The sequence below is a fragment of the Psittacula echo genome, assembly GCF_963264785.1.
Source record: "Psittacula echo genome assembly, chromosome: 6".
Lineage (NCBI taxonomy): Eukaryota > Metazoa > Chordata > Aves > Psittaciformes > Psittacidae > Psittacula > Psittacula echo.
Genome location: NC_137743.1, coordinates 62,045,582 through 62,072,411, shown reverse-complemented (window position 1 = coordinate 62,072,411; position 26,830 = coordinate 62,045,582). Strand labels below are relative to the sequence as shown.

The 26,830-nt window shown below is 39.0% G+C and overlaps 2 protein-coding genes across 2 annotated transcripts in view; both read left to right on the top strand.

The window, feature by feature from the left end:
• The window catches only part of ITGB6 (integrin subunit beta 6), a gene marked incomplete at both ends in the record, with an annotated part of 28,864 nt that extends 23,423 nt beyond the window's left edge, over positions 1 to 5,441 (top strand). The window contains 3 exons of the mRNA XM_080621098.1: positions 3,310 to 3,429; positions 4,897 to 5,063; positions 5,373 to 5,441. Of these exons, the coding sequence (XP_080477224.1) occupies positions 3,310 to 3,429; positions 4,897 to 5,063; positions 5,373 to 5,441 (356 nt within the window). The remainder of the gene's footprint in view (positions 1 to 3,309; positions 3,430 to 4,896; positions 5,064 to 5,372) is intronic.
• A 9,207-nt stretch (positions 5,442 to 14,648) lies between these two features.
• Positions 14,649 to 26,830, top strand: part of LOC308222611 (secretory phospholipase A2 receptor-like) — a gene marked incomplete at its 5' end in the record, with an annotated part of 37,964 nt that continues 25,782 nt past the window's right edge. The window contains 7 exons of the mRNA XM_080620877.1: positions 14,649 to 14,751; positions 18,071 to 18,454; positions 20,663 to 20,830; positions 22,425 to 22,598; positions 23,715 to 23,828; positions 24,465 to 24,608; positions 25,597 to 25,785. Coding sequence (XP_080477003.1) covers positions 14,649 to 14,751; positions 18,071 to 18,454; positions 20,663 to 20,830; positions 22,425 to 22,598; positions 23,715 to 23,828; positions 24,465 to 24,608; positions 25,597 to 25,785 — 1,276 coding nt within the window. The remainder of the gene's footprint in view (positions 14,752 to 18,070; positions 18,455 to 20,662; positions 20,831 to 22,424; positions 22,599 to 23,714; positions 23,829 to 24,464; positions 24,609 to 25,596; positions 25,786 to 26,830) is intronic.

Genomic DNA, 26,830 nt, shown 5'->3' with positions numbered 1-26,830 from the left:
GTGCTTCGCTGATTGGGACTGCCAGTTACTATTTTAGATTTAAGATTTACTTGCAGCAGTTACAACAACTGCTATAGTGAGGGCTGGGTAATTGTTCCCATCCTAACCCCTCAAAAAAAAAAAACCAAAAAACAAAAGAAGAGGCTGTTGCAAACTCTGTTTCATCTTAAATGCTTGTGAAATAATAGCTCAGAAGATTTGGCAGAAAGATTGCCTCATTAAGAAGTCCCAAAAGGAAAAGAATAGTTTTCAGAATAATAGTCAAACAATTATTCTGAAATCAAAACTGTATTACCTAAACAAAAAAGGGATTTTGAAAGTGGTATAACTAGACCACCACATATTTCAGACAGATTATTGAGCAACTTCATACAGTAGCATACTGCTGCTTTCTGGTTTATATTTCAGCTTCTTTAATGCTTCAAGGCTTTTTGAAAACTAGAAATAACATTAAATAAAATATTAGCACTTTAAAGACTTACTTTCTCTTTTGCATGTGTATGTCACAACTAAATAACTGGAAATGTGGAGCAATAAAAAAAGCATAGGCTTCACATTTTCCTGTTTCATGGGAATGCCTGTTTTAGCCTCCAAGCCTGCCTGGAGATCCAGCAGGACACAGGATGGTACAGCAGCTCTGTATGTGCTGATGGCTTCACATTTACTGGGCTTATCTCCACAGCAGGCATCACTTTTGAGTCTTTATATTCAGCCATTTTTAAGATTTGAATAATCCTCCTTTGCCAGATGGGTGTAAGAGGAGCCCCTGTTGCTCTACTTGCTCCCCAGGAGGAGCCGCAATTCCTAAGTGGCTCCTGCCATCATCCCAGCCACAGGGCACCAGGCTGCTCCTGTCACAAGCCCAATAGAGACTCTTACACTCTTCTCAGAGAAACTGAGTTTTTCCTACCACAGAGTTTTGTCACCACAAAAATTCCCAGTGCAGCAACAAACTGGATGCTGGAGCCTGAATAAATCCCTGTGTCAGCACTGCTCTGTTGTTCTGACTCAAAGTGACATGAAGCTGATCAAAAAGAGCATTTTGTTGAGCAAAAGACAAATAAGAAAGGGCATAATGACATTTAAATTTACAGTCAATTTTTTGTTGTTGTTGAATCTTTTATCTAAGTATCTGTTAAAAAATAGTCTTTTGCACCTCGGAGCTCCAGCTTACCACTCTTACGCAATTATTCTTCCAGTGATTTTAAATACCACTGAAATTAATGGAATTAGGTTGCAGGCAGAAGTGGGAGAAGTATGATGATTCACTGCAGAATGCAGAAAATTACACAGGTGTAAATTACAATAGTTTACCCACCTAGGCAAATTTTAGTGCTGATGAACTGAAAATCATGTATGCAATAGTCTCTCTTAGTGATCCTTCATCCTAAAAATAACATCAGAGAAATGAAAATACTAAGCATAAGCAGCATTCTGAATGGCTTGAACTGGCATCTTTGCTTTCATTTCTTCATCCTTGCACACGATCAGATTTCTGCTCCCCTTGGTCTCAAATTAAAAAGTTACAGTTTAGATATAATTAATATATTTGCAGTTACTGCCTTCTGGATGATATTTGGAATACGCCTGCAAGTTTGTCTCTGCTTTCAGGATAGCTAACAACTACCCTTTTCCCTTTTTTTTTTTTTTAAGCAAGCTAATATTCTCTGGATGTTCTTGCTTAAAAGAATTGGGAAACAACCAATATTGCAAAACTTGTGACAGCATTACTGGAATTGTGACTGGTAATGAGTGCCATTAAATCAGCACACTCAGTCTGCAGTTTGTGGCTCTTCTAACAAAACCAAATCTTGATAAATCAGCAAGTTTTGTCTGTCTGTCACTTTGATAGATAACACATTGCTCTGCCACTCAGGACAGGCAACAGGTTAAATACAGGAGTATCACAAATCATGAGCATATTTCCATTAAAATCTACCCAGATGTGATTATCTTTTTATAACAAGCAGAGAAAAGGACTCTAGGGCAGTCCCTTATTTATACTTTGATATTTTCTATGGTGTTCAGCAGTGTTGTCTGTAAGACCAAACTTTATGACGATAAGCAATATAAACAAAACCACCAGAAAGATAAGTGAGCACTTTTTTCTTTATGTACCACATGTTTCTTTAAAATCCATATCCGGTCTGATTCTTGCTTTATATTTCATTACTCATTTTGAAAACTTAAGATTTTCAGCACAGTTGCTTATGAATTTTTAGTAAGAGTTTTAAATGGCTAAGAAATAATGGAAAGTGACAATTATTTTTAAAGAAATGCTTGAGAAATTTACTGTTTTTTCTTACCTCTAAAAATAAAACCTAAGAAGTTTTTCTAAAAAATTTATTGAAAAGCATACCTAGATTTCCAGTGCTGTTAAAATACTGGGTTATATGGAAATATAGTAAGTTTTCAGCCCCGAAGGTATTGTGAGGTCAGACGTTTTGCTCTATAAAAATATTATGTAATTGTTAGGCTTCAAATTATGGTATTTATGGCTCTGGACCTCCAGTCTCAATTTTCAATCATTTGCATTACATTGTCTCTTAGAGCCAGCTTCCTCCTGTCTCTCTGTTCCCTGTGGATGAAGTTTTCTCAGCAGAAAAGGCTTCCTGTTTAGAAATCATCTAAAAAAAAAAAAAAAAAAAAAAGATTAAGTTTTTGTGCAGATCTGCATAAAATTGAGGGGCAAATAAATGGGGCAGACTGTCATCTCAGATCACTTTTTATCTGCTTCCCCTGGAATCACGTTACAAAGATCCAGAATCGCAGTTTCTGTTATTAATCTATATTTACCATTGTGACAGTGCCGGACACACTAATCTTTGGGAGGGCTATTGTGGAAGAAATAAATGCAGCCCTTTTAACGTTATCCATTGCTGTATGTGTATCTACTTCTGAAACATAATCTAGACATGGTAGGAGTAGCTGTAAACCAAAGAGAACATACTGTTTACTTTGTCCTGTAACTGGGGACTATTACATTTCTTAGACAGCTGGTGGTAAAGCATCTTGGAAGCACTTCCAATTCATTGAAATTCACAGTACACTATATGGTCAGTGCAGATTGACACCACCTGAATCTGTTCTTTGAAGATAGAAGTGAAAAACTGGAAACAAAACAAAGCTTGGGTTAAAAGAAAGGTTGTTGAATTCTGTAGAAATTCTGAGGTTATTTCTGCTTTCATCCTTCACTCTTTACCATCCACAGATGAGGCTGTGACAAACATAATGCCAGCAGTCTCTCTTGTTATTACATGTTAAATTGCATCTGATTTGAACAACGACTTTCTCTCCTTCCCTCTGCAGATTATTCAGAGGATAAATCCATTCCCTGCTCTTTGCAGGGGGAAAATGAATGTATAACCACATTTCTACTGGCTGTGGATGAACAGGGAAGGACAGTCATTCATAGCATAGAACAGAAAGGTAAGCGGTGAATATTGCGTTTTCTACATAAATAGAATTTAAAAATGCAGGCAGGGTGAGCTATCTAGAAGCTGAGCATTTTTAAGCAGCACAGAACTTCCTTGTGTTTATAGCTCTCCTCTGCCCAGCTAGAAGACCACCTCCTCAAGTACTTATTTCATGCACTAGTAAAATAAATACTTGGCCTTTAATGAAAGATGGTCAGAATGATCCCTGGACTGCAAGAGTAAGTTATTTTTTCTAAATCCTTGTGTAAATCAAAGACGACAATACCAACTGTCTTTTGCATTATATGAGAAAACTATAAGTCACTTTGAAATTACATATATTTTGAAGATGGAAAAATATCCAAGACAATCAAATAAAAAAATCAAATCAAGACAAATCAAATCAACAAAGTGGGTATACCTGATGAATACTTTTATAATTACCTTTATTGTTTCAGTACCGTTAAGTTTTGAATATTTTACATAACTGATATTCAACAGATCTCTTTATATCCTTTCATTTAATATTGCTACTTCATTTGCTGCTGTTTCAATACTGATGTTTCATTAAAGCTTCTAATCATGTAGGACACGAAAGAACACAGACACCGCTTTTCATCTGCCAAACACTTTAGTTTCCAGGCAATAAAAATACTTTTTTTTGTTTGCTTGTTTTGACACACCCAGTGTCTCAGGGTTAAATGTTTTTTAGTTTTAGAGAAAGCAGATTTGTAGCCTTGTTCTGTTAGCACAAATGGCACTGATTTTTTTAACCCTTTCTTTAGCCTTTGTCTAGCATACATGTGAGAATAAAAGGGATTTTACTGCACAAATAAAAGCAGCTTCTACCGTAAGAAGAGTGTTCTTCTGTAATTGTAACCTATACAAAACCAAATATAGTTGTAACAAAGCTAGTACTAAAGAAGCACATCCCTTTGTAAACTACACCCCTAAGACTCAAGAATTTAAGAGTAAGATTTTTCTCTTTATTAAATACATTTACTATGTATTTTATGTAGATCTGAATAAAAGAAAAAAGTGAAATAAATATCTTAAGGGAGACCAAGCTCATTAAACCCTGTGTAGTGGCCCTCCCATTACTCTACAATAACCAGCTGTGCTGTCGTCTACTATTCAGCTCCTGGGCCTTGAAGCTATTGTGCTGTGGTGGCTGCAATGTATGCAAACGTGAACTGAGATAAGGCCTCCAGAAAAGCTCTATCCAGCAGCTGTTAACTGACACAGTAAACTACCAGGGGAAGAAGTTAGCAATTAATTTTTGTAACATTTTAATGCAATATTTTTCAGCCAGTTTCACAAACCCTTTAGCAGTTAGCAGGAGAAAAATAACATGGACTTGAAGTAAAAGGCATGCACAGTTCTCAGCAAATGAAAAGCCCAGCATGCCTCTTGGCTGTTTTTAATTGCCTAGAATTTATTGATTGGATATCCACAGTCATAATTGGTTTTGTTTCCACAGATTGCCCACAGCTTCCAAATATTCCAATGATAATGGTGGGTGTCATCCTTGCTATCCTTCTCATTGGCATTGTTTTACTTTGCATATGGAAACTACTGGTGTCAGTTCAGGACCGAAAAGAGGTGGCCAAGTTTGAAGTGGAAAAATCAAAAGTTAAATGGCAAACGGTACGTTATGAATTGATTTTATATGAGATTCTTTAATTTGGTTGCATGGTGCACAACAACCTTTAAAATCATCTGTCTTGGCTTTGTTCTTTTACATTGATAGATTTTACTTGTAGCTTTTCACTACAGTTAGTATTCTATAAAGTGTAATTAGGATTTTTTTAGATATGAAAAATAGCTAGAATTTGATCTTCTGGTTTAATTCCTTCCACATGTCAAAGCATGTAGATAACATTTTCTAAATAGTTCTTTTTTTAATTAGTACCTTACCTTTGAGTAATCTTAGCAAAGTTATTCACTGCCTATCAGAGGCGCACCCCTCTTCCCAGAAACAGAGCCCATTTTAGAAAAGAGACATTACTGGTGACCTTTGTGTAATACTGTAAGCTCACTTACACAGAGGAGCAATGAATGTAGGCTGTCCAAAATGCAGGTAAAACAACAAAAAAGTTCAGGTCTTATTTCCTATCGATAGCATGCGGGTGCTTAATGCAAGCTCTTACCACATGTTCCCTTTTTTATTTTCCTTTCTGCTGCTGGCTTTTTTGCTCTTTGCAAAATCTTTAAGACTTCTGAGGCTCTTCAGAAAAAAGCATGTTGAGTAAGCATTTTTGGTGGGTGTCAGAAGGACAAGTGGAACGCTGGCTTTCTCATATTAGTGAGATACCAAGCTCCAAAGAAGTCAAAAGACATTATTACACAATATGAGCTTAGGGCATACCATTTGTTTCCAAAGATATTCTGGATGATAAAAGTTTGCATGGATTCAAAATGTCTACAGACAAATCCATAAGAGGAGGACAGTCCTTCTAACCCAGGAGGTTTGTGAAACGTGTGTCAGCTTTTCCTTGGCAGCCTGATTCACCCACTGTTGGAAGTACATTGCTGGGCCAGGCAGATCTGTGGCCTGAGTTTCTCACAAAGTAGAATACAAATCATCTTCTGCACATTGGGAAGCAGAGTAATACTATCTGGTGCAAGTACAACCTGCACTGTAATGCAGGGTCAGGAATCATGGACCAAAATGATCCCTTTACTGAAGAGGGACGCTCAAAGCAGCGGTGTGCAGCTACTTCTGCTTGCAGCTGAAGCTATGACAAAAGGAGTTAAACATTGCATGACTCCCTTTTCTTCTGTTTGTGTTTGCTTCTTTTTTTTTTTTTTTTTTTTTTTTAGGAAACAAATCCACTGTACAGAGGCTCAACAACCACTTTCAAAAACGTAACTTACAAGAATCAAGAAAAGCAAAAAGGGGCCATGGCTACAGATTCCTGTTAGCACCTCCAACACTACAAACTTAGTTTTACTGGCAGGAAAACTAAAACTACTTGTTTATTCTCAGCTGTTCTTATCAGTTCATTTACACGTCACAGTGGTATAATCATTCTGTTAAGAGAAAATCTGTCTCGTTTTGGCAAAACTATAGATAACATATTAGTGGTAAAAGTTATAGAAATATTTAAAAAACCCTACCAACTCTAATATTAAAGCCCTCAATCTTAAAAAAAAAAAAAAAAAAAATCAGCATCACAAATATTTTTAATTTTTTCATTAATATCGAGGATTTAAAATTATTGTATGTATATTGTACAGCCTATTTTGTGAAATGAAGTATATACAATGAGCTGTATACTGAACTCTAATCCCATATATTTGTATTTAGGAATGTATTTGTACCAGTCTATTTGGTGGGCTGGATTAAATTTTAAGAGATAATTTTTTCATGAATGCAGCTTAAACTACTGAGGTTAGAGGTTCCTCATAGCACTTGTGTGACCGAGTAGTCTTTCATCGGAAACAAGTAGTATTATTGCCTATCTTCTGTGCATCTAAGGTATACAGAAACATCTCCTCTCTAATTCTTCTTTCTTGTTGTGTTTCCCTCTTTCCTTGTCCTTGTTGCTGTTTGGTGTTCTTTAAGAAGCCAGTCCCTAGGGTTTTCTTAGGGAAAGTTAAACCAAGCCCTTATTCACTTGCAGAGTTGTTTTCTGTTTCAGACATAAACTGCCTTTTCTTTTTTCTTTTTTCTTTTTTCTTTTTTATTTTCTCTTTTCCTTCTTCCTTCCTTCCTTCCTTCCTTCCTTCCTTCCTTCCTTCCTTCCTTCCTTCCTTCCTTCCTTCCTTCCTTCCTTCCTTCCTTCCTTCCTTCCTTCCTTCCTTCCTTCCTTCCTTCCTTCCTTCCTTCCTTCCTTCCTTCCTTCCTTCCTTCCTTCCTTCCTTCCTTCCTTCCTTCCTTCCTTCCTTCCTTCCTTCCTTCCTTCCTTCCTTCCTTCCTTCCTTCCTTCCTTCCTTCCTTCCTTCCTTCCTTCCTTCCTTTCCTTACATTCCAGTAGAGAGGATCCAGAGCAAAAGAGAAACAATTGTAAATTAGAGACCCTGGTAGAGGAACTTTAAACCAGAGGATTACCAGAACTCCATTCCACAATTTAGGCACTCAAAATAAACCTTGCATGCTGGACCATTACATGAACCGTTGCAGAAGCCCTTTAGATGCAGGAAAAGATCACACACAAAGACTCAGTATCACACACAAAGACAGTACTCTGTTGTTGATATACCCAAAATTGTGAGGTTCTTTCAATGCACAGCACTCAAAGCATTTATTCATGTGTGAAATAATGTATTCAGCTCTTTTGGGCCATTTTCTTTTTTTTTTCCAAATTGAGTAACAAATAGATCTATGGATTCCACTTCATATTAATTTCCAAGACAATAATGAGATTTTTAAATCTCAGTTGTTGCTAGTTACTACTGACTTGCCACAAATTCTTAAATTGTAATGCTGTTATCATGCATAGAACCAGTGAAAAAAAAAAGCCCAACAAAATCAGCAAACATGCTGGCATGAAGTATTGGGCTATTTTAAGCTAACAATATGTACTTTACTTTTTAATACCACTTTTCCTCAGCATTTTTAGTACTCTGGAACAGATGGTCAAAATGTACATATGAACGTACTTACAAAAGACGACTTCTTAGACATCAAAGGTACATTGACACAGTCACAGGCAAACTTACATACATTCCCTATAGCAAATCGTATATTTGAACTAAAAAACTTGATGTCCATTTTGTAATAAATATTTACAAAGTCTGTGCAACTTCAGTCTCTATATCCTCTACAGTTCCTGTATGTGAGACTGATATATTAGCTAGCTCTGACCCATGCCTGTTTTAGGGCCTGATCCAAAGCCTACTGAGTCAATGGCTACAGATGAGGATCTAGTTTCAATGAAACTGTTAGTTTTGGTTTACAAAGATTGTTTTGTTTAAACAAACTGGTTAATACTGTCTATTAGTGGCTTAGAACCTATAGTATATATTTCTGTGCAAAGATAAATAAACAATATCAGATGCCTTTGGAAAGAAGGTGATAACTATAACCACATATTAAATACAAAATTATTGCAGTGTGAAGGAAATGATGGCTGTCATTAAACTGGAACAGATTAGTTACAGGTTCACATCTGTACTCTTCAGTATTTCTGTGTATCTCATCGTGAAAACTGTGCACAGACAAAGGCTTGCATCTGTGGCCCTTGCAACCACTAAACTCCCACAGATGTCAGTGCAAGTTACATGTGGGACCAAATCTTGTTTTCCTGGCACATGGATAAATTGACAGGAGGCAAAAGTGGACCCTGGATTTTGTCTTGGTTTCCAATTGGGTCAGCATTGCCTAAGGGACTAGGGAAATCTGGATTTAGTTCATGCAAATTATCTGTTACTCTTTTGTTTTTCAAGTAGAAGTTAACAAATAACAAACTTTCTCTGAAAGAAATTACAGTTTTTCATTACTTTTAAAGTAACAAAAAGCTATACTGTTTATTAAATACTTTTTAAGTTCTGTTTCTGAGAAGGCTGATTCTGCTACTCAATATTAGAGTTGGAAGTCCTTCTTCTGTAGGTCACTCATTTCAATATTGAAATGCATTTCAGTATTCAAACATTATTAACAAAGTGGTGCCCACATTTCATATCAAACACTTGCTGGTCTACATTCCCTGATCCTAGAGGAGATTTCATTTCACAAAGCTACCCCCTCTCTTCCCATCACTTGCACTTTCTAATCATGAGCAAAGTTCCAATTTGGTATGTAGACAATGTTTACAGTTCAATTACTCCTCCTAGTAATCTCTCTCCAAAATATCAAAGATGTACAGAAATCAGGCAGTATGTTTTGCAATTTCATTGCTGTGACTGCCTGTACTATGAATGGTCTGTGCACCTTCAAAGAATTCATCAGAAGAGAGAAGGGCTTGGTGAGGAAGGTCTCTATTATTGCAGGATATTAAAGAAGTAGGCTCATTCATATGAGCCATCTTTTTAACAGCAGTAATTTAGATTATACATTTTTACTAAACCCCCAGATCTCAAGAACTTTCAAGACCTTACTTGGTATTCAGCCTAAAAACAAGAGTGGTGTTCATCTTATTTTTATTAACTATATTACTTTTATCTTGTAGCATTTGTACTAAAGTTCACCTTTTTCTTTCATTTTCCCTCCACCAAATGATGAATGGGTTTGTGTGTGGTGAGTGGGTCTACTGATTTCATGAATATTGTTTTGCCCTGAGGCTGGACCTTGAGAGTGGCCAAAACATTTTTTAATAGTAATACTTTTATTCACTGAAGAGTTAAACTGAATAAAAGAATAATCATTAGCAATTTCATGGTATTTGTGTATCTTTTACACCCTGTAGAATGGTAATTTCAGTAATATGTTAAATAGATAATTTTTCATTTAATTTATAAAAGTTGCATGTTAACCTGTATTGTATGTGTCCAGATTGCATTTAACTTTGTTTTGTAATATAATTAGTGGGCATGGAGCTTGGGATACAAAACTCGGATGTCAAGTGCAATACTCTCTGTGTCTTGTCTGCCTTTACACAGGAGTTCAAGTTTGGTTTGCAATATGCATAAGGGAGTTATTGCCCCATAAAACTTATCACACAAAAATCTGAAAGTAAAAAAAGAGACAATTTTTATCGTAGTCTATTTGAAAGAAACAGGTAAATGCTCCAATTTTTTCTGTAAAAAAGGAGTTATTTAACCTTGAATAAAGATTGTAAAGTCAAATGCATTTTTAAATGTATTTTATTGTTCTTTCTTCATTTTTCATTTTGGCATGTGTCTTTATCATTGTTTTCACATGATTTGATGAATCTTAGCACATTTATCATGCTTTGGCATACCTTAGACTTTATAACTCCTCCCCCTGCTTTTTTAAGACAGCACATGAGATTTCACGTCTGGATTTTCTTCTATTTTTGATCCTTTTACTTTTCAAGGAAATGAGTTAATGGATGAATGCTGTAAGCAACCTATTTCTGGAACTCTGATTGATTACATATGGCATTCTTTTATACAACGATCCCTAAATTGTGTAACTTACTTAAACCTAACGATCCATCCATTCCTCAGATTTAAGAGCCATAATATATTTTTGGACTACATGGCAAAATGCATATTTTCTCTTTAATCTCTTCAATTCTTTTTTTTCTCCTCTAATGAAAAGTCATGTATTTTGATGTCTGCTAATTTCCTCTGAGAAAGAGAACATTCCTCTGCACTCGTGATGGAACTGTACTTAAACTTCATTGTGTTCTCCAGGAAAACAGTAAAATCATTCTCTTGCATTTCACAGTGGATTGTAAAAACTGAAACTGATACAATTGCATAATGTATGCTCATGGCAAATAATTTAGAATGTATTCTACCCTCAAAAGTCTGTACTTTTTTGGTGGGTTTTGTTTGGTTTCAGGAATGGTTCATGCTTAGAAACTTCTGTGTTTTCACTGACATACACACATATCAGCTAATATTGACAGATAGCTACAAAAGCACAATAATGACAGGTATTGTAGATAACTATGAAGGCTTTGGCTTTTCAAAGGTCTTGGTAGATGATGATTTTGTTTCTTGAAGCTGGCTCAGCCTCTCTGTTCTGCCAATAACTATGCCAATGCAAGAAAGAACCAAAACCTGATTTGCATTGCAACCTATCCCTTCCTCATGCTATTTATGCTACAGTTTTAGCATAAAACTATTTAGTTTTTAAAAATTTAATTTTAAATTTTTAAAATGTATTTCTTTTAAATAGGGGTTTTTTACAAAAACAAATTTAATTTTTGACCAAAATAGACAATTTAAAACAGTTTTAAGACATTTCTGTATTCAGGTGGGTGAATTTCTCAAGGTATGATGTATCTTTTTAAAAAGCCATTTCTCCATAGGGAACTTTTCTCAAGAGTGAGTTTTTTCATTACTGTTTCCACATTTAGAATAAGTAGGAGTGTAAATAAAACCAAGGTCTTTATGTATGAAGAAACAGGAAATTTCTATTCTCTGTTCAGCAGTTGAATGTTACCTGTGTTTGGAAAAGTGTTTACCACCAACTTCAGGCTACAATGTTAATAACTCTAGTTCAAAGGCAAATTGTACCTCCTGTAGATCTTCTTAGGTGAGAGGTTAAAACTTGCTTTCTCTAGAATTCTCAGCTGACATGAAAAATCAGACCTATAATTATAGTATAATTGCCATGTAATAAACTCCCAATTGCTTCTATTTTAAGTTATTGTAGATATGAAGGAGAACTGATTAAAAAAGGAAAAAAGAAAACAAACCAACAAAACCTGGGAATTTTACTGCCTTTCTCCATATCAAAGGCCAAGATACCTGGCCTGAATGGTTTAATAGCATTGGTGGCAAGTCATTCCCACTGGTTAGAAAATATTTTTGCTTTTTCTATTGTCTTACCAGCATAAAATTCAGAGAAGAGAGCAGAAATTTTAACAAGTGGTCCCCTGGCTCCTACCCATATGTGTAAGTGTGGATATAGTATAAAAATATAATTATATAAGTAAGGAAGACACGTTCTACCACCATGAAGGCAATGGGAGCTCTGGCTTCCAGACTTTCTTAAATCCCAGCTCTTAAATCCTCAGATATGAGACTGACTGTATATCTGATTTACCACAAAACAAAAAGATAACAAACAAATAAGTGTCTATACCTTACTTTGTATTCAATAAAGTGTATCTAATGCAAAAATTATTCCACCTGAGAAGAAATTGCTAAAGGAAAGAGGAAAGTAAAATTGCTTTGGGTTTCTCTGTTTGAGTATTCTCTAATGAGCACAGTAAATGTTTCCATTACCTGCAGGGTTTCTAAAGGTAAACACACAGCTGGGAAAAAAGATCAGCTCTTCTGAAGGGGAGTGCACAAGGTGCAAAGGTGCACCTACTCCCAACTCGTAAAGTCATGTCAGCACTGGGTACACATTATGCCCTAAAATTTCTGCAAGCATATATCCTTACATCCAGCCAAGTCTGTTGGTTTTGGTTTTGTTTTTGTTTTGTTTTGTTTTTCCCAACTAGATTGATGGTATGTTGTTAAGAGGTTGTCCCACCTTCCTAAATTGTAGTTCTCGGTCTTTTAGTAAATAACAGAGCTTAAGGCTATGCTCAAGCCCCACTTCTGCTGAGTTACTGTCTGAGCAAAGACAGGGGAAGGTGTTGAATGGCTGTGTAGAGTACCTAAATAGCAAAGACAGATCAGCTCAGACAAGTGCGCATACATATATGGGCCTAAGTATACACAAAAAGAAAGAGGATGGATCATTGACAGAGAAATTAAGAGGAAAAGTATTTACAAAAAGTGGGTTCCAGACGGAAAATGAAATAAAGGAGCCAAATCACTACAGCAAGTGCTTTGAAGGAAAGCAGGTAAAACAAACAAATACAATTGGGAAGTTACACAATTTGATGCATAAGATAATATAAACTATGTCACCAAGTTTACTTCAGATAATATTGCCAACCACGTTGGTTTTACAAGCCAGTATGCCAGCAAATATATCTTATTATGGTAATTAAGTAGAGATAGCTTAGCTATAAATACCCAGGCCAATATAAATGCAGCTAGAAAGGATCTACCAGTTTAGAAAGAACAGAACAGATTCAAGACAGTAAAAACCTTTTTAGTCAAAGAGATTAATCTGAATATCAAAGAAATACTACTCAGAATTAATAAATGCTTCTTTGCATTTAGTAAAATATTTACAAAAGCTCTGTTGATATGTTCATTATTAGGAATCAGAACATGCTTACTTTGATCTTACTGACTTAGCAGAAAAACCCATTGGAGGTCAGGCTCGTTCCCTTGGAGCAGCCTCAGTTTTGCTCGCTGGCACCTTTACTTTTAAATATGGGATCACAAGGCGTGATCTCTCAGTGTGACCCAAGAGGGGGCTCTGGAGCAGCAGAGCTCTTTGCTGGAGCTCACGACTCAAAGCAGTGGCCAACTACTCTTGAAGAGCTGTAGACAGTTCTGAGTGGCCAGATCTTCATAAATGGCCATTAACAAGCTTCTCTCTCAGAATCTGAAATTCTCTGAAAGCTGCAGCTTTCCTGAGAAGAACAGTGCAGTTCCTGTAAAGTTACAACCCTTCTGTCTTGCAGAGCCAGGTCACTGCTCGAACAGCTTGTTCAGCAGTGTTTCCTGCTGTTTGCTCTCTGCCAGACATTTCTATCATCTGTTAAACTGTTTGAAGAAACCCTCCTAGTTATCTGCTTCTTTCCAAGTGTTTGGCTTCACTTGCTTCTCAATTCTTTCTACTAAACTACCAGTGAGAAACTCTGCCCAAGCCCAGAGGTTTCTGTTTCCGTCCTTGCATTATGATTGAGATGGACATGGGGAAACAGAGGCTCAGTTCAATTATGCTCCAACACTGTACATTTATTTTTGTACATTTATGAATACATTTGTATACTTGTCTGCTACAAAGAACCATGCAGAAACATGCTTATGCAGATTAAAACCAAACTGTCCTGCTGATTCCAGTAAAATTGCTCTATCTTTAACTAAAAGTTCTGCTTTCAAGTTTCCCTCTGCTATTCATAGCTTCTGTAAGACTCAACTCAAGTGGGGCAGCTCCTTTGAATATTCTATTGAAAAGTCTAACAAAATGGAAGAAGGCAGTAATTTTTCCCCATTCCAAAATGTAAAATGACTTCGAGCTGACAACCTGACCTAGCTAAAAACCCAAGTCACCAAAGAGGGGTGTTTAGAAGTGAGGCTGCTCAGGGACAGAGCAGCATATCTGCAAACTTGGACTGTGCTATTGATGATTTCCCACCTCCAGTGTCTCTAGGTATTTTCTGGTTCCTTTTTAGGATAAAAGCACCTTGAGTGTAGGCATGAGAAAGTGTTTTCGGATGGAAAATAAGATTACTACAGAGCTTTTTGTCTGCATGAATCCACAACCCTGATTTGGGCAAACGGCCCGAGCTCCATGAGCGGCGCTTCCACCTCCGGCCGGCCGGTCTCCGGCGGCGTTCCCTATCCCGGGGAATGGGACGCGGAGCAGGCAGCACCGGCGCGACTGCCGAGATTCCCCCGCCGCCCCTCCCGCGGCCGCACGGGGGAAGCTCGAGGGCCTACCCCCAGGGCCGGGCCGCCCCTCCTCCGCTCCGCGGGGCGCCGCAGGGTGGGATCGCTCCTCTGCCCTCCCCGGGGCAGGGATCGGCGGGGCCGGTGAGGTGGAGCGGAGCGGGAGCGGGTGGGCGCAGTGCCGCGGCGATGCTGGGCGTGCGGCTGCGGCTCCTGGCGTGTTGCCTGCTGCTCGGCGGCACGGCGCGGGGCTCCGCCGCCCTAAGCCGGGACGAGGTGCCCTCCCTTCGGAGTGAGTGACGGCTCCGGGGCCTGCCCGGGGAAGGGGGGCGGTGCGGCGGGTCGGGGGGCGGCATTGGTCGTGCAGCGGCGCCGGGCTGAGCCGTTCGATCCCCAGACGCTTTTCAACCTCGTCCCTCCGTTCCGGGCTTGCAGCCGTGGGGAAGCCCACGGGCCTTAGTGCAATGGGCGGCCAGGAGGCGTCAAGGCTGGGGGAGACTCCTGCTGGGGTCCGCCCGACCCCGGCTAAGAGGGGTTGGGTAGGGTGAAGGTGTCACCCCGCTCTGGGGTGAAAGGGTCGGGAAGCCCTTGTTATTCCACTGCCCATTGGTTTCTCTGCACTTGGAGGCAAGAGAGATGACCTTTTTTTATCCTTTCCAATAAATTCCAGTTATTTTCTCAATTGCCACATAAGCAAGCCTCACTGCTGTCTGAGAGGGAAGGAAGTGGGAGGTGAGGAGGAAGGAAATGAAGATATCTTGTTCTCCTAGTTTTGCTACAGCCGTTTATTCACTGTGTTGAACCTAAGTAAACAGGAACTTGGAGGGACTGGTCTGCTGTTAGCTCTTCATCTATGGCTTCACGTCAGCTTGATGCTTCACTTTTGCGAGTTTGTTTCTTGTCACCTTGTTGGTTTATGGAAGGACCTCGGTGTAGGAGAAGCTGGCTGTTTCCAACTGACAGTGTTTCTCCACCCTGTCAATTTCTAAAGTATAAGCTGTCTTCTTCTCCTTGGGTCCTCTGGGGCTTGCAAGTTTATAAAGCCTTTAACAGCTCTTCATATGCAAGACTTTGGGCACAGGATCCTCCCAGCCCCAGGGGCTTTGTAACAAAACCCTTTAGTGAGAGCACCTGTAAAATGGATGGCATAGCTTCATAAGCTGAAAGAAGGGAAGCTTTGGAAGTGTTCTGAAGGCTGGGAGCTGTTCCAGTTGTCTCACTGCCCCACTTGAGAGGACTGAGTTGGGGCCCATGGAGCTGCTACTGAGCCTGCCATCTCTCACATCTTCTCCCTTGAGCTGGCAGTTACGTGGCAGTCCTTGGGCCAGAATGGCTCTCTTGCTAATTGCATCTTCTAGTTGGGGAGCAGAAACCACATTTGGAAGGGGGCTGTGTGGCTCAAGTGTCATGGTCTGGCCGTTCTTGGCGTAAGTTGCTGTAGGGTGCTGAAGGAAACCATGTATTATTCACAGATATCATCCAGTGGAGTTACTTGTGTAGAGTATGTAAGACCCTTATCTTTTCTCAGCAGTTCCTGCAACTCTAAGAGCCTTACAAGATAAAGGCATTCAAAGGTTGAGAATACTTCATCTTTGGGTTGATGGTGTTGCTCCCTCCACCCCCAGGAAGCTGCTGCATGGGAGTTGATGTATGATGTTGAGGCAGAGGTAGATTGGGAGTTTGCATAAGAAGTTTATTTGAGTGTGAATCCCAGTATCATGGTGAATTAACCTCATTAATCAGTGTTTACTGGTGCTAACGTCATCACAGCTTCCACTTAGCTAGCAAATGAACAGTGTATTTTCTTGGCTAACCAAGATAAGACTGCTGTGGGAAAGACATACCCTAGCATGAGAGACAGAAACCCTCTCTGGACATGTAGATAGAGATGCCTGCATCACCCATGGAGGATTGGGTTGGATAAGAAGGATGGAACCAGCACAAACTGCACAACTTCACAGAAAATTCATAGGTGAAGGGCCAGACAGGCAAAGTGTATCTGGCACAGAGTGTTGTCTGATGGCTTTTCAGTGAGCTTAGACACCTCAGAACTGTAGAGATACAGTGATTAAAGGAACCTTGCTCAGCCCCAAGGGGTTAAGGACTTAACGTCAGACAGCTGTTAGGTGCTTGAGAACTGCAGTTATATATAACAGGCTGGTTCTCATCTGCTGCCAGTCAGAGAGGTTTGCTCCTGCTTCCTACACCATTGCAAGTTACCAGTGTCTATAGCCATGTGGAAAGTGCCCTTGCTACCAGTGATACCATTTGCAGTGTGACTGTCCTCTTTGTAAATCAGACTTATTGATGTGCTTTTTGCAGAATTTGTAAGCAAAAACCTCCTCATAATTTGTATTATTTTTTTCTGCTTGTCATGTGTGCATCTTACTGGTGAGCTGTCTCCTGTCTGTTACAGCACTGTTCCACTGCTGCTTGAGAAAAATCTTTCTTCTCTAGAGCGATACCTAAACTGTATGTGCTAAACCCAAGATTGTGTCTGGGTGGACCTCTGCATCTTGTATTTTAGATGTGGGCTGTGTCAGTTTGAGAGGGTTTGGATTTTTTTTTATTATAGTTACTGCTTCAGAATGTTGGGTGTAGTGGATTACAGTAGCTAAAAAGCACACATGGCAGAAATCATCACTGTGAAATTTCAAGGTAAAATGGAAGTATTGCTCAGGTTTTCAGCACATAATCTCCTGAGGCATAAAATAAATATCTCACTTATAATGTGAGAGGAACTCCATGGGTTGATTACCATTGGATTTCAGAGTGAATAAAATAGATGAGCTGTTACAGGTTTATGTCTTGCTGATTTCCAGTTCCTCAGCTGCCCTCATTTTTTTCAGTCTATATGCTCAGTTAAACATTTGCTCTCAAGACATTAAACAGTTGGCTTTTTTCCACATACTTCTAATGTGATGTCGCATAATTCAAGGAATTTATACATGATTCCAAGAAAGCTGAGATGTCAGGCTTACCCCACAACATCTGCTGTGGTCCATGGTAGTCATGTATGGTTGAACAATATGCATTTTGTAGGGAGGGCATACTCTAACCTTTAGCCACCAGCTCTTGTGATATAGATGAATCCTACCCTTTCTGTATACTCTTTACAATCTAAAATATTTTCTTTCTGCCTGTTTAGTTGCCAAAGGCAAAGAATGAATATGGCAGAGAATATGGCAATATCAGCCTTAAACTTTTTAGCTTTTACTTTAATTGCATTCTCTAATCCCCCTCCCTGAGAATTATTTTACAATATACAGTATGATTTCTTGTAGCACATAAACCTGTACTCCATTACTGGGTGTTTCTTGGTGACCAGTGTCTTGGTTTTTTTCTTTGAATAGGACTGATGTTTCTGTCGAACATGAGAAATACTAGCTAGCCTTATTTTTGTGATCTTGCAAGTAGTCCACGTGTTAAAATCTCAGCTGGCAGTGTAGTTAGACCAGTACTATTATTTTGTGAAGTGACAGTTATTCTGATGGATATTTTTGGTTTTTTTCCTAAATAGCTCCAACTAAAATATTTGTCTTTTAAACCTATTTGATCAATTGCAGTGTTCTACAGAACTGAACATATTTTATTTTCTTTATTTCCTACAGATAAAGGGATATTTATTATACAAAGTGAAGATTCCAACTTATGCATTAAAGTGGACACCCTTGGCCTTGTTCTGGAAGACTGTGATCAACTATCAAAAGACATGTTATGGAAATGGGTATCCAATCGCCGTCTTTTCAACATAGGCAGAAGTACCTGTCTAGGACTGAACATCAGTAGGCCAGAACAGCCATTAAGCATGCTTGAATGTGATTCAACTCAATACTTATTATGGTGGAATTGTGATGGAAAAGCATTAGTTGGTGTATCAGAGTACAAATTAGCTGTTAAAAACAGCAAACATATTGTGGCCCAGAAACAATCTGCTTATCAGTGGAAACAGTATATGTCCTATGATGAAGACCTCTGTGAACACCCATTTCAAGGTAAAAGTAAAATCTTGTCATAGAAATATAGATGGGTATGGTTTTCAAAAGTTCTTTTGAAGCAATATCAGGTGCTTGTGATCTGCCTTCTGTTGTGGTTTGGGACTAGAAGTTTGGGGTTTTTATATGCAAAGGTTGAGGTGAGCATACCACCACTTATCCATGAACCAAAAAAAAACCACTACTATCCTTGCAAACCAGGAAATGCTCATTTCATATCCCTCATAAAATAAAAAGGGGAACTAAGGATTTGTAGTTGCCTGTCCTGCAGATTTCTTTATCAGATAAACCCAGAGAGATAACAAAGGATTTGGATTTCTCATTGCTGAAAATCAGTCTGTGATCACAGTGTGCTTGAAATGAATGTTTGCATGTTCAGCACCTGGACTCTGAACATGCCAAACTTTGGAGCAAAGATCAGGCTTTTGATTATTCCCACTGTACTTCTAGCAAAGGCCTAGGAATGTGTGTCAAGATCCAGGTCTGCAGACCTGACCAGTTTTCCAGGTATAAGGACTGAGATAAACCCATTGACTACAAACAGCAACAGACTGTTCCTTGACCCCTTCATCGGCATTTCTGTAGAAGGAAAGACCTAATATTTGCACAGTGTGTCTCAGACTGGGGCTGTTTATTCTCTCCATTTAAACTAGGTGTTTGGGTTGCAGATCTGGTCTCAGTGGTTTCCTCTGTAGCTGGGCTTGGCCTTTGCTTTCAGCAGTTCTTCCTTTGGGACCTGGGATAGCTGGTTAAGCACTGTAGCATCCAGACTCTTCTTTAAAACCTGGTAGAGTTTATATTGAGACTAGACAAGAAAATATTTAAACCTGCAAAGAGTCTTACTTATGTGCTATGTACACCCAGGGAGATGAATGTAGACCTGCTTTAGCCCTAGTGCTGCAACATCTGGGAGAAGAGGATCAGCCTTAGGCAGGTGATTCTAGCCTAGTTTCAGGATCAAAGTAGTTGATTGCAATTGACAAAATCTCTTTCAACTCTAGTTTCTGTTTTCTTCTTCCTACCTCAGTTTATGCACATGTAAATGCAAGCCAGGCTGTTAGACCACCAGGCTGGGGGAGTATCTTTAAAGAAAAAAATGTATATAAATGTGGTGAGAGGTTTATAGCTGACAAATTTAGTTTCTTGCCAGGACTTATTTATTTTTTTTTTTATACCCATGTCCTTTGTAGCATCTGTTCATATCAGAAGGCTTTAAAGGGGATTTACGGTGTGTAAACTGCTTTTTTATATGTGCTCATCCAGTCATTAACTCTGGAAACCTCTAAGAACCTGGCAGTATGTACCGATTCTGTAGTTGCGGGACTTTGATCTTTAAGCTATCAACATGGGATCTTTGACAAACAGACAAACAGTTTCATTCTAAGTGTGATTGTGGTTTTTTGACCTTTTGCCGAAGCTCTGAGGTTAAGGAGACACTCACTGAGGTAAAGCTTTTGCAACTTTTAGTTGCACTGAATTGTCTCCATGTTTTGTTACTCAGAGTACAATAGGAAAATACTGAAAATATTTTGTAAAGCAGTAATTGATTGTGGCAGCAGATGTATATAACATCAGTTCTTTAGCTAGGTATTATTCCCCTTGGTATTAAAAACTTTTAAAAAAAGAGATTTGTTTAATATTCCTTTGTCTTTCACGTTTCCTTTCCCATAGAATGACAAAGAGAGTGGGAAAAACATTAGAAATCCACTTTATAAAGAGTGGGAGAGGCAGGGGAAATAATGCTAAATTGCTCGTCTATCATAGACTAACAAGTAAAAAAAAAGACAAGTAAAAAAAGAGGTAGAGTTTGCATCTGAGTGTGTACTCATACTGCTAAAGATTGTTTCATGTCGTTCTGAAGTGTAAATGCAGATTTTATATGTTAATTATTCAGGTTTTGGCTTTGGGTTTTTTTTGGTGGTTGTGGTTTTGTTGTGGGCTGTTGTTTGAGGTTTTTTTCACTTGTACTAAGTTATGAGAATGTGCCTTGATCCATGGTGACAAATTTCATTAGCTTATCATTCCCAGATTCTGTTTAATGCAGCTCATACTTGTAACGCTGTGTTATCAGTTATAAATTGAAATCAGAAAATAACTTCAGACAATTTATTTTTATCATTGCTGCTAAAAATGGGAAGAATGAAATATGGGGGTGAAGAAATTTCTGTGGTCTGCATTCTTTTAATCCCTGCATTTTGTTTATTCCAGAAACATACACCTTGCTGGGAAATTCCTTTGGTTTCCCATGCATTTTTCCATTCAGATATAACAACAAGTGGTATTATGAGTGTACCAGAGATGGAAAGGAATTTGACTGGTGTGCCACAACAACTCACTATGAACAAGATGAAAAATGGGGGTTTTGCCCAAATGCTGGTAAGGTGGTGTTTGTCTTCTGTCTCCCCCCACCTCCCAAGAGTATCTTTGCTCTTTATTAGTAATTCTAAAACACTCTCTTTTTTGGATTAATTCCTTTCTGTTAGAAGGGAATGTCTTTCTTAAAAATGCAAAAGAAGACTTCAGCAAATTGCATCATAATTTATCATGTTTGGCCTTTGGAAACCCAAGTCCTCATCCCAAAAGCAAAACTGGGGGGGGGGGGCGGAGCAAAAGGATGTTATTCCATACAGCCCACTGATGTAACCCTGCAGCTAAAGCTTTCTCTCCTCTGTTCCAGTGATATATAGAGAGCATCTCTGAAGCATGTAAAGTAAGGGTTGCCCTTCCAAAGTCACGTTTTGCTTTTGATTACATTACATCTTGCATGTTCTTTTTCTTCCGTGCATACTTGAACACATCTTAGGCCTAAAACACATGGAAACAATAGCCTTAAAAATAGTTGCTATCAGAAATATTTTGGATGTATGATCTTGTCGTGGTTTAAACCCAGCCACACAGCTCATTCACTCACTCCCCCCCTTCCTCCCCCCACTCCCAGAGGGTCGGGGAGGAGAATCAGAAGAATGTAACTCCCATGGGTTGAGATAAGAACAGTTTAATAACTAAGGTATAACACAAATCACTGCTGCTACTACCAATAATAATAATGATACAACACCTCATGACCCGTCGACCGATACCTCGCCCCCACCCCGCAGTGAACTCGCCTTCCGGGTAACTCTGTTTACATCCTGGGCATGACGTGCTGTGGTATGGAACACCTCTCTGGCTAGTTTGGGTCAGGTGTCCTGTCTCTACTTCCTCCTGGCTTCCCCTCCTGCCTGGCAGAGCATGAGACTCAGAAAGTCCTTGGTCAGACTAAACATTACTTAGCAACAACTAAAAACATTGGTGTTATCAGCGCTGTTCCAAGGCTGAAAGTCAAAAACACAGTGCTGCACCAGCTACTAAGAAGGAGAAAAAATGACTGCTACTGCTGAACCCAGGACAGATCTCCATGGATATTCCAGCTTCTTGCATAAATAAACAAAATAATATTTTCTCTCAGCAGAAGAGGTTTGGAAAAGCCCTCCCTGCTAAAGCTACTTTTCAGATCTTTGTTCCAGTGCATCTTAAAACCAGCTGGGCAACCATTATAATAGATGGTATTTTCAGCCTTGCTTATACTTCGTAGTTACAGTAAGTTTATTGTCTTCAGTACAAGATAGAGGGACATCCAATGACTGCTTCCTTACAAGTTGGGTGAGGAGTTCATAGTTTGAATATTTTAACATTCAGCTTTAGGATCAGCTGGTATAAATTAAAATGTAGCTCTGTTGACTTCACAAGTGCTGTGAAAATCACCACGACCTGCAGATCAACTCCCAAGTATTTTATCAGCTCTATTAAATGTGGAGCAACATTTTATTCTGTTAGTGCCCTATTTCCATACGTTCTTTAACAAAGGAACATGAAAGGAGTTCAAAATTGTGCTTCCACTGTGATGCTATTGTCATTAATTGTTCAAGTTACTGCATTTCTGATCAGTTTGTGGTCTCGGGCTGTTGGTGATGGATCTGTTTTTAAGCAGAAAGTGGCTGCGACGTTTTTTGGAAGAAGAACCCTGACACAAACCTTTGCTACCAGTTCAACCTTGCATCTGTGCTGACCTGGCGTGAGGCAAGAGCTGCCTGTCAGCTGCAAGGAGGAGACCTGCTGAGTGTCACCAACCCCGAAGAGCAGAACTACATAAGTAACTTAAGCAGTGAGTAGACTTTTCTCTGGGGACCTTGTAGTAACCAGAGATGTAGTTAGATTTCCTCTTTACCTGTGAAAAAGGGGTAAGCATTGGAGCTTGTGATGTCTCTCCCATTGCTGCTTGTGAGTCTTTGTCCCATAATGCACCTCAATAGAGCTGTTTGAAAAAGCAAGGGTGAAGGTAAGCTACCATCTTAACAACCTGACTGCGGAAGTGGTGGTGTGTGTTAAGTGAGGGTGTAATTGTCTTAATTATCTCTCCCCACGGAGACTCCCATTGTTTCTTGCAGCTGTGGTTATGGAATGTGTTTGTTTTCTTTGGAGGATTATACAAGCCTTTACCTTCTCCACAATGTACCTTGGTGTCCCTTTCTCCTTTTAAGCTTTCTTTGCAAGAAAATAAATTATCTTGCAAATGTGAATGATGAGAACATTTTGCAGGCTTGAAGTAAATATCCTGTATGGGGGAAAATGCCAACTCTGTTTCCATAAATGGATGGCGTTCCTTCTCTGATAAGGCTTTTGTTTTCCCCTGTACAGCAAGTATCTCAGACAAATTTTGTGGAGCCTTTTGACAGCATGCCTTCTGTGGGTATTTTAGCATGTGTGGAGAGGACCAAGTGGAGTAATGGGTGGGAAAGCTGTGATGCAATAGGCTGCCTCAGGTTTCTTTCCCACTGCTTCCCATTATTGCTAATTTTCAATTGCAGGATATAAGCCAACAGGAAGTTTTTACAATTATTTCATCAGCTGCTTGATATGCCTCTAGGCTGTAATGGGGCTGAACATGGTTTATGGAAAGCTGGAAAAGGCTAACATTTATGTAGCTGCTTGTTCTACATTAACTTCTAAGGTTGGCAACAGGAAGGGTTCTGCAGGAAGGGTTTGCAGGACAAGTAGCTTTTGAAAGTTGCAGACTTCTGAGTTTATTCCTTTTCATCTGTGTTGATTAACAAAGTAATAGACATTTTCTAGGGACAGAGAAAACAGCCTGAACTTTCTGAGACGGATTTGAAATTTTGTTTTATTCCTACTGTAGTAAGTCAGGACAGCAGGTCTATACCTGTAGATGTTTTAAAACATGGGGAAAGAGTGAAGTATTACTTTATTTTTTCTGTTTCAGGGCAGTTAAATGCCACAGACATGATGCTGTGGACAGGCCTGAATCGCCTGGAGGAAGACGCTGGCTGGCAGTGGTCAGATGGAGCACCACTAGTGTTTGTGAACTGGAGAGCAAGTACTTGATGTTCCTCTTGTATATGTTGTAGCAGAGCAATTATTTGCTATCTGTAACTGCTGCTTGATACAAGACTGCTGTTCCTACAGCTGTGTTTGAAAAGTAAATCAAATGAACAAGTGTACTTCTTTTTTCAGTAGAAATATTTATTCATATTCATGAACTAAAAGCTCCTAGAGATGTAGCATCAATTGAAACGATCTGTTCAAAGCATTGATCATCTAGCCGTTTTGTCATTTACCTTTAAAGCATTTTTAAGATTCCAGTTGCATATTTAAAAGCTATGATCTAGCTAGTTTAATGAAAAAAAAGGAGTTTGAATTTGTTTACATTAACATCCTGTTAAAGCACACTAACATGAGCTTTGTAACTTGGTTTGCTTCATTTTGAGTCTGCCCACCAACAGATATAAATAGACACTAGAGCTTATTTCAGCCTCTCATCTCATAGCAGCAGCCAAGGAGGAATTGCTACACATGTATAACTCATCGTCAGTGTTCAGCTGTTCGTAGTATTGGCATTTGGGTGCGCAGCGATGCATATACATGCATTCACTAAGATGCAGAGCACCTTACACCACCATTTTGCAAGAACTGATTTTTTGTCATTTTGTGCTTCTCAAAAATGTGTTTGCAGATGTCTCTGATAACCAGTTTAGAGAAAATCATTGTGCAGTGATTAATTCAAAATTGAAGTATGGCTGGCAAAGTTATTTATGTGAATCTGGATTGCCTTTTATATGCAAAAAATACTTAAATAAGACAGAGCATGAAACACTGGGTAAGTCTTTCAGTATTACTGTCTCCTGTTCGTGGGTGTGGAGGGAGAACAAGAGAAAGCCACATGAATATAAAGTCAGCAGAACAGAGTCTTAGCTGGATTAAGTGTATAGGTTTGCAAGTTTAAGTTGAATGCAGTTTACTTTAAGTGATGTAATAACACTTCTGTTTAAATGCAGTCTTGGAAAACATGTTGAGAGTCTTGAAGCTAACAAATAATTTCAATATTAATAGCATTTAATTGGTTCCTTATATGACCAGAGGCTTACAGAATACTCATTCTCTTTATATTACAATAAAGCCATGCCCTGGAGTTTAAAACCAGATTTTCAGCTTTGAATGGAATTAATCAGTGGCCCACAGTAAATAAAGTTGTATAAACGCAGCACAAAATTTGCAGTTATTTTTATGGCATGCTGTACTTCTGATGTCCAAACGCACTGTGCGTATATTTTTTTAGAGTGTTAATATCATGAGTGTAGGGTAGATAGTACATAGAATGCCTCAGACTCGCATTCTGGGGGGATGTTACACATAGAATTGAGTTTATTCAGAGATTAATTCTTGTTTTGATAAGAATGGCTTACATAGGTTCAACTTCTTCCTGATAACTGCAAAGAAAGTTTCCCCACTTGTTTCAGATAAAGGACTTACCCAAGCTTTTTGTAGGTTATGCATCTGAAAAACCTTTAGCTGGCTTTGAATCAGGTTCAGAGGTATAAGGGAGATACAACTCTTTTAAATTGGATAACAGATTCATTAGTGTGTTTGCACTAGTCCAGCAGCCAAAATGGTTGAATCATAAAATAAAGTGGGAGTAATTTCAGTTTGGTACTTACCCTAGGGTAAGCGTTTTGGCCTTCTTAAGTCATCTTGGTCAACTCTGATTTCAGTGTACGAAGATAAAAAAAGTAGCTCTGAATGTGTTATGAACATAGCATAACCTTAGTAATTCTATCTTAATATAATTATGTGTGCTTAATTAAAAGATACATGGAAGTATTATGCCACTCGTTGTGATTCTGGCTGGTACCCACACAATCGCAACTGCTACAGACTTCATACAGAGGAGAAGAGCTGGAATGATGCTTCTATCTCATGCCAGAGTGACAATAGTGGGCTCATTAGTATATCCTCCATGGCAGATGCAGAGCTGCTCCTTAACTTGCTTGAAAGTGGTGAGTTTTGGGAGTTAAAGTGTTCAATGTTTCTTGATATGTTTTGTGATGCTCTTTTGTGCAGCCCTTTAGCATTGTTAGCCACTTCAGCGCTATATTACATGGTCTCCCAAATGATGTTTCCCAAACAAAAAAAAAAGCGTGATTCCTACTCCTTCCAGGAGTCTTAAAAATACATAGCATCACCTTCTCTAATAACCATACTGAAATTAAAGAAATTAATCAACAAGGTAACCACAGTGAGGCTATAGTAAACAAGCTGGCTTTTGTTCTTTCCTGTTCTCGGCTTGTCCCTTGCAAAACTGTTGCAAAATACACAGTGATCATCCTTACGCAAAAATTCTGCTTAGAAGCCACAAGCAATTCAGAGTATCTTTTACTTTCAAGCTGGCCTGGTCTACGCTGCAAAGCTGCTGCTGCTGCTATGTTGGCAGAATCCGTTTTGATGGCAGCAGGGTGTATCAAAGGAGGCCTGCTAGTCCACATTGTCCTAAGAGGTAGTATAATTAAACAAGGGACGTAATGAACAAAAGCTCTTTGCAGCAATGCCAAGACCTTTGTTGTCATAACAGCAGCAAAGAAAAGAGAGTACTTCGTGCTTGCAGCTGACATCAGTGTGCTGGCAGAGCTGCACAGTTTGACCATGAGTTTAAGCTTCCCGGACCTGGGGCACAGTGACATGTTTTTATCACCCTATCCCATCAGCTGTGGTTGCAGGATGGTGTGTTAACCTGGATTTAGTGGACATCATCTTTCATTATCATCCCTCCCACCTCCTGTCCTCTTTGCTGCCCTGTCTGTCTTAGGAGATTAACCACTGCATTATCTTCCTCATCTGTGTTAATAACCTCCATAGATACCAAATGCAATTATTGCCAGAGATGCTGTAATGGATAGATGTAATTGTTCTCAGCTTGTATTCATCTTCAAAGTCTGCTGCTTCTATTTCATCCCTGCTTCAGGCTTCTTTTCAGGAGAAGGGCTTACATGCCTGAAAGTCTGTCTGCTTTTTCTGGCTGTTGTAGCTGGCCAAGTAAGACATTAG